At 50.2% G+C, this 15,702-nt stretch overlaps 1 protein-coding gene across 1 annotated transcript in view; it reads right to left on the bottom strand.

The window, feature by feature from the left end:
• Window positions 1–13,500: 13,500 nt before the first annotated feature.
• Window positions 13,501–15,702, bottom strand: part of RUNX2 (RUNX family transcription factor 2) — a 228,262-nt gene continuing 226,060 nt past the window's right edge. Inside the window, exon 6 of the mRNA XM_064597673.1 lies at window positions 13,501–14,701. Coding sequence (XP_064453743.1) covers window positions 14,139–14,701 — 563 coding nt within the window. The 3' untranslated portion in view covers window positions 13,501–14,138. The remainder of the gene's footprint in view (window positions 14,702–15,702) is intronic.

Genomic DNA, 15,702 nt, shown 5'->3' with positions numbered 1-15,702 from the left:
AGTCTGCTTGAGATTCCCTCTCTCTCTTTCTGTCCCCCTGCCCCTCCTCACCCTCTCTCTAGAGTGAATAAATGAATCTTTAAAAAGAAAATAAAAATGGGAGTGTTAATAGAACCTACCTCACAGTTTTGCTGTAAGGACTATATGAGGTAATGGATATAAAGTGCTTTTTATCTGACACATAATAAATGCTTAATAACTGGTGGATGTTTATTTTTATTCTAGCCTCTGAATCTTGAGACTGCTACTTCACTTCTGTGATTAGGTATGACAGCTTGAGAAGGAAAGATCTTAACACTGACCAACTCCCATCTTAGAAACACTTTATTGCTAGTAGAACATGATCAAAATGACCTTCAGAAAGAAGTAATCATCTGAGGGTTATTCATTTTTCAAATAAGCAGCTTGTACTGTGGTCCAGGTGCCAATGACCAGAGTATCTATGTGCAAATTAGGAAAAAGACATTTCTTGGTGTAGCACAATCCCTGGGGCCCACTGCCTGCTGAATGTGGATTTTACTTACTCCTCAGCCAAGCACACTCGTGCAGTGACCTACCTGCACAATTGTGCCCAGAAGCCCTGTCAGCCATATAAAAATAAAGAATATATAGTCTTACTCTTGAGGAGCTCATAGGGAAGCTCTGGGAAGATAGATCCACACCAATCGGCTCCACTTCCCAGTGGAACAGAGAACAGGGAGCAAATACTTTTGTGGATACAAAAGGCAAAAAGTTGCCCTTTCTTCCTACAAACTAACCTGTCTCAGAGTGTACTGAATTTCAGTCTTGGATGGTCTCTGCAGAGTTAAAAAGATTTGGTTGCCTCAGTCTCCCTGATTGGGGCCAATCACAGCCCAAGATACAGAAGTTAAATCACTCTAGTTTCATCTAGTGGAGATGCGCATTAGATCCTTCCTCAGGAAGCCTGGGGAACCTGTTTTCCAGTCCCTCCCCAACTCTCTAACAGGTTGTTTACTTTGGAGAACTCATTTAACCTCCCCATGCCTCAGTTTCCCCTACCATAGAATGAATATGGGATACTAATCACAAGTGTACTGAGGAGGACAAGTAAGAACATCGTGAGCTTTGAAAATTATTGACAAATACTATATATAAACACAAATGCATAGAGATTATTGTTATGTGTATAATTGGTGAACCTCTACAGTAATTAGCAGTCATATTTTCTATGAAATATCTTTACAAACGACCTTTATTTATTTGTTCTAAGCACTTTCTCCAAAAGAGGACAAAGTGGCCCCTAGAATGTGATATTAAGAATTACAGTAAGCGACAAATAAGGGAAGCCTGGAAAATAGTAACATAAATGATTTAGAAGTTTTATTTTTTCTCATATAACAAGATGTCCATAAGGAAGGCCTTCTAGTACTAGTACAATGCCAACCCTGCGACCACACTATCCGAGACCCAAGCTCTTTCTGTCTTTCCTCCCAGCCATTCTTAGCTTAGCTATGCTCAGGGTCAGAATACCCTCCAGTATTACATTCTCATTTCAGGCAGGAAAAAGGACAGGGACAAAAGGAGTCTCCATCCCCTTTTGGGAGTTCCACTGGATACTTGTTTGCTTCTCATTGGCCAAAGAAGTGTCATATGACAACTCCTTGCTGCAAAGGAAGCTGGGAAATGTAGGTTTTTAGTTGGCCACATGGTTCTTTTTTTTTTTTTTTTAAGATTTTATTTATTTATTTGAGAGAGAGAGAGAGAGACCTTGAGCAGGGAGGGACAGAGGGAGAGAGAGAAGCAGGCTCCCTGCAGGGACTCATCCCAGGACCCTGGGATCATGACCTGAGCTGAAGGCAGATGCTTAACCGACTCAGCCACCCAGGTGCGCCTGGCTACATGGTTCTGATAGCAGTGAAGAAGAGAATTATGGATATTAGGTAGACACCTAATAGAGTAGACCAAATGATTTAGATGACCATTTGATTGAAACAAGGAATTAAAATGTGGTAATAAAAGTATATGGGGTAACTGTCCATATCAATCATCTACTTCCACAGTGATGCCTTACCATTGTGAAACCTCAGTGACACACAACAATAAACATCAAAGGGTAGCCGTGGGTCAGCTAAGTGGCTCTGCCAATCTTGACTGGGCTTATTCACATGTCTGGGGATTGGCTGGTTGTTGGTCAATCTAGACTGGCATTGGCTGGGACAACTGGGGTGACTTGGCTCTGCACCTCAATGTAACCCCTCTCCAACAGGCTAGCTCACACAAGTTGTCATGGTGATGATAGATGCAAAAAAAAAGCAAGAAGAAACATACAAGGCCTCATGAGGTCTGGGTTCAGAACCAATACACATCAATTCCACTTTATCTTTTTGGCCAAAACAAGTTCATGACTAAGCCCAGACACAGCCTTGGAGGGCAATGCAAAGTTACATGGCAAGGGGCATGGATACAGCAGGGATGAAGAATTATGGTCATATTTCTAATCTTCCCCATCCTCTTTCCATGGGTGCTCCAACCTCAGGGCTAAAAGAGGGATTAAGCGTCTAAAAAAGACTCTCCAGGCAGTGAGGTTCATCATATTCACACTACTCCCAGGTCTGCTGATAGAAGAGTTATGCCCAAGCAGTGTGATCACTTTATTTCTTACAGCTCACTTTGGGAGTTGAATGTCTTCCCAGAAAGTAGAGAGATAATGTCAGGATTTTTAAATGGTGGAAGAGCCGAGACAGCAAAGGGCTGCATCAGGGTTAGGAGGAGGAATACAAATCCTTCAGCTGCAGAAATGGCCCTTCACCTGAACTTGGCTCTTCACCTAAACTTGGAACTAACATAAAACTGAACCTGTTTCAAAGCCACCTTTTCTGCACAGTGCTGCTATTGTGAGGTGGGTGGTACGGATTTAGCTAACCCTACAAAATCCATTTCCCTGGACACATCCTGCAAGGTTTCTCTGACTGCTGGTGGTAAAACACCTACATGGAGCTCATTCGTCAAATAGTGCTGTCATTCAGCCCCATTCCTCCTAGAGGCACACATTGGAGGGGAGAATTTCTCCTCTGGGGTCTTGGGCTTGTCTGTTCGTGGTCTTGTAAGTCCCAGCAAGGAGAGAGGAAAACATGGGGGGAAATAAAAGTGTCCAAAGGAAACAGCCAGCTGTACAGAAATGGTGCTTGAAGACCAGCTTCAGGAGAACCTGACAAGGACCTTCTTTCTCTGCAGAGGAGAACAAGAATGCAGTCAGCGTAGGGTTTTGCACTAGGGTAAAGTGGAATGGGTTGTAAGAGGCCTGATTTTCACTTTAGATAAGTGAGAACCCCTCTCTAGGCCTCTATTTCCCCAAACGAGCAGCAAGAACTGGATGAAACTGAGGTCCCTCCCAACCCTTTGGAGTGTGTGTCTGGGAGAAACCAGGAGGCCAACAGCTCAAGGAATTTGTACGGGATCGTGCATGTGTGCCCCCCAAGGGGTAGAAGATGGCAGGCGAGCTTGGCATCGGGATGATCGGGAAGGAAGAGCTCCCAGCCCAGGGAAGCAGGTGCTTAACAATAAGCCCTTAGAAGGGGCGGTGGGGGGTCTGCTGTTGCAAAGAGAGGGGGAAAGGACCCTGGGAGAAGCGGGATTCGGAAAACAAACTTTGCTTTGGAACTCCAGAGGAACTGGGACACAGAACGCTATCTGATATTTGTGGGCAGGGTTCCCAACAGACAACCTCAGCTCCCAGATCCCAAAAGGGTGACTACGTCCAACAGGGACAGCCACACAGCATTTCTGAACCTGATGTGCAGTTCCAAGAGGAGAACGGATTATTATATTTAGGAATTCCATGTGGGGGTTCACAGCCCTTAAATTAATTGGATCTAAATATCCATTCATTGATCAAACAGGAACCAATCACTCACTGTGTGCCAGTGGGGTATTTGGTTCCCTTCCTGGCTCCATGATGTTGATGACAAATGCCATCACCTCTCAGCCTCAGGTGGAGCCCTCAGCCAGGGAGGCACAGCGGAGCCGCAGAGCAGTCCTGACCGGAAATGCAACAGGTCAGCCTCCTATTTCCCCACCCTCGCTTCTAGACCAAATTCCCTGCCCTGAAACGCTGTCCACGGCCAGGAGCGGGGGGAAAAAAGAAAAGAAGAAGAGGAAGAAGAAGAAGAAGAAGAAGAAGAAGAAGAAGAAGAAGAAGAAGAAGAAGAAGAAGAAGAAGAAGAAGAAGAAGGAGAAGGAGAAGGAGAAGGAGAAGGAGAAGGAGAAGGAGAAGGAGAAGGAGAAGGAGAAGAAGGAGAAGAAGGAGGAGGAGGGGAAAAAGAAGAGGAAGGAGAAGAAGAAGAAGAAGAAAGAAGAAGAAGAAGAAGAAGAAGAAGAAGAAGAAGAAGAAGAAGAAGAAGAAGAAGAAGAAGAAGAAGAAGGAGAAGAAGGAGAAGAAGAAGAAGGAGAAGAAGGGGAAGAAGAAGAAGAAGGAGAAGAAGAAGAGGAAGAAGAAGAAGAGGAAGAAGAAGAAGGGCTTTTAAAATTAGTGTAGTAGGATATGGGGCTGGTGGGAGGAGGGATGAGAAGAAGGATCTTGGAAATACTCCAGCTATTTTATTCCAACATTTTCATTCCGGTTTGGAGGTCTGGGACACATTGATTCACAACTTTATAGCTCTCATTCAGTGTTGATTTATGGGTTGACCAATCTGGGCCTAATCAGTTGGAGAAGGATTGGTTTTTTGGTCCAATAATGTTATATTTATGAGCCCATGAAGTGCACCATGGCTGTGGCCCTGCCTGGAGTCAATAGAACAGAACTTCTAAGATCCCAGAGAGGGGAGTTCACAGACTATTTTCTACTCCCAGATCAGGCTTAAAGCTCCTCTTTACATTAAAGGCTTCTGGTGTCATTTTGTATTTAAACTCCGAACTGCCTGCCCGTAAATCTTTCACAACTGTGAACAGCTCTGATGGGTTTGAATGTTCCCGGTTCTGTCTGCTTGTCACTTTTCCCCCCTCTTTCTTTTGACTCTGGCAATAACAAGCCGGAGACCAGAGCCTCGGACGCTGCTGGGCGCTCGCTGGATACCCTGCAGCTGCAGAGAGGCAGGTCAGCCGTCGGAAGTGCTCGGGGAGAAGCCCAGCCAAGGCCACGCAGAGTTCAGCGGGTTATCGCACGCTTCCGGCTCGATTTGTGGTTACTCTGGTTCAGTAACTCTAAAGAAATGAGCAGCCTGAATACACAGGAACTAGTTGAGAAGCCTGCCTTGGTGGGTAGGAAACAGAGGTAAGTCAAATTGCAAGCATCTTTGTGTTTCCTCTTTGAGGGGAAAGACATTTTCACTCACTCACTCTTGAGAGTCTGTTCTCTGGCCCCACCTCGGTCCGCCCGGGGCCAAGCATTTGCAAGGCACCTCCCCACAAGGGCAGCCCATGGTGGGTACCAACAGGAAATGCCTTGACCCCCTAAGTCACCTCTGGAAGTCTCCTGATAATAGGTTCGCCCCCCTGGTTCATCCTGGGAAGCCACAGACAGACCACTGGGAAAAATCACAAGCATCTGACAGGGAAAGGGAGAAAGCTGCAAATTCTAAATTTCACAGTTGGAGCCCTGTAGAGATGACCAGATAGATGGACCTGTAAAAGAGGAGTCTTCAGTCTCCTGGGCAGATTGTTTCCATCACTGGGAGAAACGTCAAACGCATTGTCCAGACCGGGGATCTGCAAACGTTGTCTGCAAAGGGTTAGACAGTAAATACTTTCGGCTTTGCAGGACACATCCGGTCTCTGTCACGTATGCTGCTATTACTGCTGCTTTTTTCACAGTTTAAAAACGTAAAAATCACCCTTCGCTCCCAGGCTGAATGAGAACAGGTTATGGGCCATAGTTAGCCTGACCCCTGGTTTAAAAACACGGAAACAGTATTTTTTTCATTGAAAATTCTGGATCCATCCGACGTGTGTACACGTGTGTGTCCAGTCCCAGGGGCAAAGGACAGGACTGTTCCAGGCTGTCCCATTCCACCACTGGGAAGAGTCACTCCAGGGCAGCCAGGAAGTGCTATGGTTGAAAGGACACAGGACTCAGAAGACAGTAGCTTCCAGGCCAGGCCAGCTCCTCATCGATGGGCAACCCCGAGCCAGCCACCGACCTCTGTAACCCTTCCTAGAAGATGGCACAGTGAAGGGGGTCAGGCCAGATGCTGTCCAAGCACCCCCCAGAACGTGGTATTCTGTGGAGCCATCGCAAACGCTTTGGGGAACAAGGGGAGATGTAAGAGGAAGGAACGAATAAAATCTGTTAGATCTGTTCACTGCAGCTCAAAGCCCAGCCACGTTTGAGATGACCACCGCCCCTACCCCCTGTCGGAAACCCCGCTCCGGGAGCAGTCGCCTGGCACGCGCCCTGCCCGGGGAGGCCGGCAGGAAGGCTGGGCCTGGGAGCACCGGCCATCTCTGCCATGCTCACCACGGAAACAGCCGATGCGTCCCGCACACTGTGCCAAGAATCCGGGCAGCTGAATGAGCCATGCCATTGTGGGCAGACACCGAGGCTCCCAGAAAACAAGCAAAGGCGAGGCCTGGAAGCTGCAGCGGAGGCAGGTCGTCATGACCTTCCCTCCTGGGCCAGCACCAGACTGGCCGCCGGACAGGTCTTCGTCTCTATCCAGGCAGCTCGGGCAGTGCTCAGGAAGCAAGACGTGGAGCCCCGAGCTGCCAGACTGGACCCTGGCGTCTGCTCTCCCCACCACCAACCCCCCAACACCGGAGCCCTCCATCAACATTTACTGAGCACCAGCTCCGGGTCTGAATGGTGCTGGGCATAGCGGGGATGGGGCGGGGGGAGCAGGATACAGTTCCTGCTCCAGAAGGGACGGCTGGGCCAGCGGAGTGCCCTCCGGAGAGCACGTGGGCAGCAGAAACAGCACTGGGGGCGTTCTGGAGGAAGACACTGGAGCCAAGAGCCTTGGAAGATGCTCCCGGTGGCCTCTCATCAGAAGCTTTGTACATTTGCTTTGTGGAAATGGTTTGAGCCCACTGGGTACTGGCCAGCCTCATGCATGAGCCAAGGTCAGAGGCAGCCTGCGTGCTGCTTGCTAGGGTCCTTGCTTTATAGGAAGCTTGGAAAATGCCCCTGGGACTCGAGATGCTAATACTCGCACCTGAGAGACTTGCAGAAATCCTTGCATTTCCTCCAAGCAGAGTTGGTTGTTTAAGTCAGGTGGCCCAAGGGGGGAAGGAGTGAGGGAAACAAAATACAGCTGAAGCTAAGTCACCTTGTGCGTGTAATGTAGTTAATGACATTGACCTTAAAGGTACTTCAGAGCCACCAAGTTGGCATAATCCTTCTGGCCTCTCTCCTCATCCATTCTTCCCTGTACCTTGTCTTATCCTCTAGCATCTCCTCTCCCTCCAACATGTATGACACCATTGGTGCTGTGGGCTGCGGGGGGAGTCCCTTGCTTTCCGGTTTATTATTCCAGTGCTGGCATTTTCTCACTTTTTCAGAGACCTATCTTCCAGAGAGCAACTCGGTTGTCGCTCTCGGGGAGATTCACCAGCCAAAGGCAATTCAACAGCCCTGGGTCTTTGACCTACTTCTGAAAGGAAAAAGTCCAGTCAATGTGATAGGCAGCCTCAGGTGGCGGCAGGGCCAGGGCCCTGGAGACAGACAGATCCAGGCTCTGTCAGTTACCAGCTGTGTGACCGTGGGCAAGTCACACCCCCTCTTTGTACCTCAATTTCCTGATCAACGACATGAGTGTCATAAGACCTCGCTCCCAACCTTGCTCACAGGGTTGCTATGAGAAATAGAAAAGATTGTGTATGTAGACAGAGCACACAGCACAGAGCCGATGCCTGATAGGAGCCCATCAGTGTTCGAGCCTATGTCCTTTAGATGAAGGAATATGTCCAAGGGCAAGTCCCAGGGCTGGCTTCTGTCTCCCAGAGGGGCAACGCACATTGGTAACTACTATTATCCAAGACCCAGCGGTCCCCCACGAAGCCTCCCAAACCCAGCCTGTCTGCCCTCGGCAGCAGAGCCTTCTCTCGGGGCCAGTCTCTCATTGGCACCCTCTGGACTGCTGAGCGGTATCCGATGAGAGAGCCAGGGTGCATGTGTCCACCTGTGGCTGGGTCCTGAGGGTCAAGCAGGCCCTCCTCTGCCTGCACGGACGCTGCCCACGTGGGTCTCCGCGGTGCCTGCTCCCCGGTGCTCCCACGGCCTAGGGCGCGTCTGTCGTGCGGCAGCTGCTTTCCTTAGATAGACCACAGCTTTGACCCAAGGTACGGCTGGCACGGTTCATTGGCCTATCTGCCGTCCGCTGTGCTCCATCCTGTGTCATCGGCGTGGAGGGCCCACAAACTGCATTCCCAGACTGCCTCCAACAGGGGGCTTCCAGCTAGTTCTGGGAGAGGGAGGCACCGGATGAGAGCCAGAAGGTGAGAGGAGGGGAGGAGCAACTCTCTCCCTCCATCCCGCTGCTCTCTGGTGGGGGTCTCAGGCAGAAGTGACTAGTGATATCTGAGGGCGTTGGTGGCAGTGGCTGCAGGGACAGGGGCTGCAGCCCAGCGGTGTCGCCCCCGAGCTCCCTCTATTGCGGGGACTTTGGGATCACTGGGGTCCTGCACTCCCATGGCCGCCCCAGCCCAGCGCTGGTGGTGCTTTCCTGCAGTTACTCACCTTGGGCAACCTGAGCTTCCCCTCCACGCTCCTCCAGCCCTTCCAACACCCTTGTTTCCAATCCCTGAATGAGAGCCCCCCCGTGTGCAAAACTTAGATGGCTTCTGTTTCCTGATCAGACCCAGACTCATGCACCATCTGAGGGACCATGCGAGATTCATCCCTCCCAGGTGGCTTTGAACAACTCTGTTCTGGCCCACTGTGCTCCGATTTCAACCTTCAGAAGGCAGTTTTGTTTTCATTTCCTCCTTTTTCCAGGTTCTTGAATGGAACCTCCCCAAGGCCCCCGAATTCCCCCTACCATTCACTCACTTCCCCTTTTTGAACCTCAATGAAGCCGCAACAGCAACCTAAAACAAGAAGTAGGAATGTGTGCCCTTTGACCCAGAAATCACACCTCTAGGAACTTACCTCAACACACAGAAGAACAAAAACAGGTATGCCCCAGATAGATTACAGTCCTGCTTATGATGAGAAAAATTAGAAACCCAGGCACAGGATTGGTTAAGTAAATGTGGCTTCATATATAACATCTATTTTTTTAAGGGGAAAAATTTCCATCCATTATCAAGTTAAAAAAAAAAAAAAAAAAAAAAAAACCAAGCCGCAGAACAGCAGGCCTAGGGTGATCACAGTTAAGTACAAGTACACATGTGTGTATGCATTTTGTACAGACACAGATGTTTCAAATAGTAGTTGCCAAAATACTGACAGTAGTTATCTCTTGGGAGTGGATTTTGGGGTGGGTTTCACATTCTTCTTTGTTCTCCTCTGTATGGTCTGAATTATTACCATTGATGGGTCCCTTTTACAAAACACTTTTATTTTTTCAAAGGCAGTATGCTGAGATAACAGAGCAGACAAAAAATCCTTCCCTCATGGAGCTAACATTCCAATGACAAAAAATAAAGTAAGCATATAGTGTGTGTGGTCGTGGTTTTTTGCAAGGAAAAAAAAAAACAAAAAACAAACAAAAAAACAACCACACACACAACAACAACAACAACAACAACAACAAAACAAGAAAGGAGAATAAGAAATGCATCTGGGGAGTGGAGGGTTAAGGTTAGGGAGGGGGTTACAACTTTTCAAAGGGGGTTTGAGCAAAGACCTGAAGTTATGAGGGAGCAAGTCATGTGACCTATCTGGGGGAGAATGGTCCAGACTGAAGAAATAGCCAGTGCAAAGGCTCTGAGGTAGAACGTGCCTGGTGCGTGGGAGAGGCAGCAAGGAGGCTGGTGGGACTAGAATGGAGGACAGTGATAAGAGATGAGATCAGGCAGATAATAGGAGACCAAATTATGTAAAACTTTGGCTCTTACTCTGAGTGAGATGGAAACCACTGGAGAGTCTGTGCAGAGGAGTAACCTGGTTAGAAATGTTTTTAAAAGACCACTCTGCTTTACCTCGAAGATACAGATGTGGTGAAAGAAGGGGCACCTGTACCCCAATGTTCATAGCAGCAATGTCCACAATAGCCAAACTGTGGAAAGAGCCGAGATGTCCATCAACAGATGAATGGATAAAGAAGATGCCGTTCATATATACAATGGAATATTACTCAGCCATCAGAAAAGATGAATACCTACCATTTGCATCAACATGGATGAAACTGGAGGGGATTATGCTAAGTGAAATAAGTCAATCAGAGAAGGACAATTATCATATGGTTTCACTCATATGGAACATAAGGAATTGTGCAGAGGACAATTGGGGAAGGGAGGGAAAACTGAAGGGGAAGAAATCAGAGAGGGAGAAAAACCATATGAAACTCTTGACTCTGGAAACAAACTAAGGGTTGCAGAAGAGGAGGGGCATGGGGGGATAGAGTAACTGGGTGATGGGCATTAAGGAGGGCATGTGATGTGATGAGCACAGGGTGTTATGTGCAACTAATGAATCACTGAACATTAAAAAAAAAAAAAAAAAAAAGACCACTCTGGCTTCTCTGTGAGAATAGGGAGGAAGGCAGGGAGGCCAGTTAGGAGGCTATTGCGGTAACTCAAGTGGGAGAGGACAGTGGCTTTGGCCAGGTGCTAGCAGTGAGAAGTGGTTGGATAATGGAACTCTTTAGAAGGAAGAGCCCACGTGACTGGACGTTGGCTTGGGTATGGGCCTGAGAGAGAGAGGAGCCAAGGCTTACTTCAATGCTAGAGTGAGAGGGTCTTTAAATCACTGCTCCACCCAGTGTAGAACCCCGTTTGCTTCAGCATCAGCAGCTCCCCATCTGGTCTCTGCTGGAATGCCCACCAAAACAGGCCCCTCGTTACCTCACAAAGATGAGCTGCCGTAACTGCTGGTAGATGCCGCCCTAGCTTAAGCCTGCTATCTCGGCCATAGGTCTCAGGCTGATTTTCAGCTTGCCACCTTGAACCATCATGTGCTTGTCTTATGTCGTGCCAACCCTAAGGACACCTAAGCCTTGGGGCAAAGAGGTATCAGGACAGTTTGGTGTCACTCAGAGGGAAATTCCAACCTACAATCTACAAGACGAGATTTCTTTTTTTCTGCCCAGCCCCTTCAGACTGATATTTTGTTGGAACTCAATTCCATCGCCTTGGCTGTACCTTCTGCAAAGTCCTGCCCCTCCTATCCTTCTTCAGCCGCATCCCCAAAAACCCTAGACCAGACCCAGTTTCTGAGGCCCTCTGCGCCCAGGACTGGTGCTCAGACTTTCTTCCACTCTCCCTGGATCGACGGAGTGTTACACTAGCCTCTTCTGATCTCCCCAACCTCAATCTCACAGACGCAGACGGGGACTCTGACCAAAGGATCCAGTCGCTGTATCTGAATTTAGGATTTATATGCCAGTCCCTTTGTTCTAGAAGGATTTAGTTTTTTGTTGTTCTTACTCTAATGCCAAAGAAGTCCCTCAAATTGAGAATAAAAGACTGTTTGAATGAGCATCTGAGCAAGAACCCAATCCTGATGTTCCCGGCCAATGTGGTTGAACGCCAGCTTAGCTGTTTCTTCAGCCGAAGAGCAGAACAAAGGATGGTCGCTTTGGGCCATGGATCCTTTTCCTGAAAAAAAAAAGAAAAAGGAAGGGGGAGGGCTTAGTCAGTCAGAGATGGAGGGGCAGCTCTGATGTGAGTGTGTGATCATGACCTGAAGTAAGGAGGGCATGTGATGTGATGAGCGTCTGGACACTATGCTCCAGGGTGCCTCTCGCCACAGGACCCAGGAGAGAGGAGGTAATGATACCCACTTGCCATACAAGGGTATCTTACAGCACTTTCTGGAATGCAAAGCCCCCGGAACATCCAAGTCGGCTTCTGTTGGGCCGTGACGAAGCAGATGCCATCATCCCCATCTGACACAGATTAAGAGACTGAGGCAAGAGGATAACCCTCCCAAAGCCAAAGCCAGAAGCCTGGCCTCAGTGACTGCCATTCTCACCACTCCCTGCTACTTCTCCCCACCCCCTCTTCAAGTTGTTTACTCGCGGGAACTGCTGATCCCTCTCTGTGTGGGACACTAGGTTGGGAGCCCCTGGAGGGCAGGGCCCTTTCTCTATTCATATTTGTGTCCCCCCGGGCACCAACATCGTAGACGCCCAATAAATGTTGAATTGGTTTGAACTCCAGTGAAGCTTCTTTAGAAGTGGGTGGCTAGACCTAATACACCCTGGCTTTTATTTAAATTTTTTTGAAGAATTTATTTATTTATTTGACAGAGAGAGAGAGAGAGAGAGAGAAGCAGGCTCCCCGCTGAGCAAGAGAGCCCAACGTGGGGCTCGATCCCAGGACCATGACCTGAACTGAAGGCGCCCCACACCCTGGCTCAGTCGGTTAAGCATCTGCCTTCAGCTCAGGTCATGAGCCCGGGGTCCCTGGATCTAGTATGGCATCAGGCTTCCTGCTCAGCGGGGAGTCTCCTTCTCCCTCTCCCTCTGCCACTTCCTCGGCTTGGGCTCTCTCTCAATGAAATAAATAAAGAAATCTTTAAAAATAAAAAAATAAAACAGAAAGTCCCTCAGAGCTGCAGTGGAAGTTTTGGTAAGAGCTCGGGGGCTTCTAGGCCACCACAGGGTGCAAAGACAAGCAACCCAAACCAGCAGGAATCCCAAATGGAAATCCTTGGAACTCACTTACTACTCAAAATGTGTCTTGGGCCAGTACCATCAACATCCCCCTGGAACTCATTAGAAATGCAGAGTCTCGGGCCCCACCCCAGAACCACTAAAGCGGAATCAGCACCCTCACAAGCTCTCCAGGTGGGTCATGCCTGCCAAAGTCAGAGATGCTCTGGGTAAGCCAAAGACTGCCAAGCCCAGGCAGCCACTGGCCTCAGCCCATCATCTGCATGCCCTGCAAATGCTCAAGGTTGGCCTTTTACTCTGTGCAGTGTGGTCTCTGACTCCTGGTTTGTTTCCAGGAAAAGAGCAGTACATCTGCTTCTGACAAATGAATTCTAATTCAAATAGGAAAGTGGAAAGAGCCCTGCCTCCTTATGGGAAGTCAGATCCTGGAGGGCATAGATTATTCCAGATTTTTGAAATTCCATCTAGGTCGCAATCAGGGGACATTGGCAAAGTCTGGAGATATTTTCGGTTGTCACAGTGGGGGAGGGTGGTGTCACTGGTACCTCATAAGTAGAGGCCAAGGGTGCTGGCTTCCTTCATAGTGCCCGGTGACTCTGTGACTCAGCTTCTGCTCCAATCCAGAGGAGAGGGGTGGATTTACCAAATTTAGGGGGGTCTGGGAGTTTTAGAAAAGAATCGTGAGAATTTTAGAAGCTTATTCTTCACAAGCATGAGAAACGTTGAAATAAGAGCCCAAGGAGTACAGGAGGGCCGGAACAAGTAACCAGGAACAGGGGCCCATGCAAAGGAAAAAAATGGAGCTGAGTGAGGCCAATATCCCGAAAGTACATATAAAAATTTTATTATGCAAATACTTTCTTATTCATAAGAAAGACTTAAATACCCCCTTCTCCAAATACATCAGATTTTTTCACATCTCTATTTTCCAAACTTCTTGCAATGTGGTTATAATGAGAAAAAAAAATTTTTTTTTTAATTATTCAAAAATATATTTTTTTAAAGAAATATGTAAACATCACCGGAGATCAGATACACCATCAACAAGTCGAAAAAGAAAGCTGGGGCTGGCTTGCCTTCCCTCCATACTACTCAGGAGTCACAGATGTGGGCCTCGCCCAAGGTCCCGTCACCTTCTGGGGGCACTTTTCCCGCCGGGAGTTCAAGGCCTTTTCCAAAACAAGGAGGAGGACATCTGAAGGTCCAGGAGAGCCCACGGGAGTGAGGCAGCCGCGACTGCCGAGAAAGGGCCTGGCCCGAGGGTGTGAGAAGCGCACATCATTTCAGACTGAGCGGCCAGGGAAGGTCCATTCGGGCAGGCCGAGCAGAGAGCTCGTCTCTTCTGCTGGCTTTGCTGGGCCCGTGTGCGTGACAGGTGACAGGTGACAGGCGGGGACGCCCGGTGCCCTGGGGATCCCTTCGCTGACCGCCGCGAAGGTGCCCCGCCAGGCGGCCGCTCCTGGCTTAGCTGGCATCCCGGGCCTCGGGCAGGGGCTGCGGCGGAGGCCCCAGGGACGAGGCCAGTTTGGTGAGGGCCCTCGCTATGACGTCCAGGTGGCCGTTCATGGTCCGCAGCTCCACCAGGATGTCCCCGACGCTGGCTTCCAGGCTGGCGGGCCGGGCGCAGGGCGGCGGGGAGGCTCCCGGGGCCTCGGCGCCCTCCTCCCTGCCCGCTGCCCCGGGGCGCGGGGCGGGCGCCGGCCGCTCGCGCTCATCCCCGCGGACGCCGGGAGGGGTGGCCGCGGGGCCGCCGGGCAGCCAGTCACCGAGGCGCGGGGCCGCGTCCGGGGAGGAGGCGACCATGGAGTAGAGGCCAGCGCGTCCGGGGGCAGCGGGGCCGGGGGGCGCGGTGGCGGCGGCGGGGGGCGGCGGCAGCAGCGGAGGCAGCACCGAGGCGCCCGGGGAGAAGGCCTGGGGCTCGCAGGAGGAGGAGGGAGAGGGCACCGCGGCGGTGGAGGGGCCGGGCTCCTCGGAGGACAGGAACAGGGTGGTCGAAGACTGGGAGTCCGAGGTGCTGGGCTCTGAATCTGTGAAGGAAGGAAGGAGAAAAGGTCACCCGGGGGTGGATGGAGTGTCGCTGTATGCCCAGGGCCGTTCCAGGCACTAAAGGAGCTGAGAAGATGGACATGCATTTCCTACCCCCAGACTTGCAATCTAGGAACGAAGAGTGGGTTGTAGGAGCAGTTAATGTACCAGGAACAGAGCGGGAAGGGGGTGGGGCTGAGCATAGGAATTCTGAGGCAGGAAGATCACGGAGTCCAACAAGGCATGGGGGGGGGGGGGGAGGCAGGCTGTCCCCCGGGGTCTAGGGAGGTGGCCCTCCCCCGGAGACAGTGATGGCGTGGGGGCAGAGTCTGGGCCTCTGTGGAGGCCGTCTTGCCAAGGACAGAGGGTGAAGATGGAAAGGAAGGCCCTTCCCCACTGTTGTCAGAAGCAGAAGTGTGTTAAACAAATGGCCTCCTTCACTGTCCCAGCAAAGCCAGGCTCTCAGGAGGCAGTTGAAAGAGTCTGGGGCCAGGAGCCTGATGACCTTAGCGCTGATTGTCACTCTGCCAGAAAATGCCATGGAACTTTGGGCCAGTCCCATCCTCCCCACCCTCCTCCCTGGGGACTTGGTTTCATTTCCCCCATCTGTACAAGAAGGTCGGGCGCAGTGACCCATCCCCCGGACCCTTCCAAGGCTGATCAGCCCGCTTTCAAAAATCTTCAACTTGAAGCATTGATCTGTGTTCCCAGTGGGCCGCACTCAAGGCCCTGGAGGCACTTGACAAGCCTACCTTTGTTAGTCGCTCCTAAATCCCTTGAGCCTCCAGGTACGAGGGGCGGCAGCTCTTTGTGATGGGCTATGGTAACGAGGTTTACCAAGTTCACATCAAAGGATCCACATCAATGCAAAAGCCCTTAACTCAGCTGTCTCAGCCACCCTGTTTGCTGCCTTTGGGGGAGATGGTCCGTGCTCACCCTGGAAGCAGTTCTGAGTTTTACTGGAACCAAGTCTCTGAGGCCTCCCTCCCAGTTCCAGCTGGAG

The sequence above is a fragment of the Mirounga angustirostris genome, unplaced genomic scaffold, assembly GCF_029215605.1.
Source record: "Mirounga angustirostris isolate CCGP_5_RB_7025 unplaced genomic scaffold, mMirAng1.0.hap1 SCAF_8, whole genome shotgun sequence".
Classification (NCBI taxonomy): Eukaryota; Metazoa; Chordata; class Mammalia; order Carnivora; family Phocidae; genus Mirounga; species Mirounga angustirostris.
The sequence above is the reverse complement of the archived record's forward strand: the minus strand, read 5'-3'. Positions and strand labels throughout refer to the sequence as shown.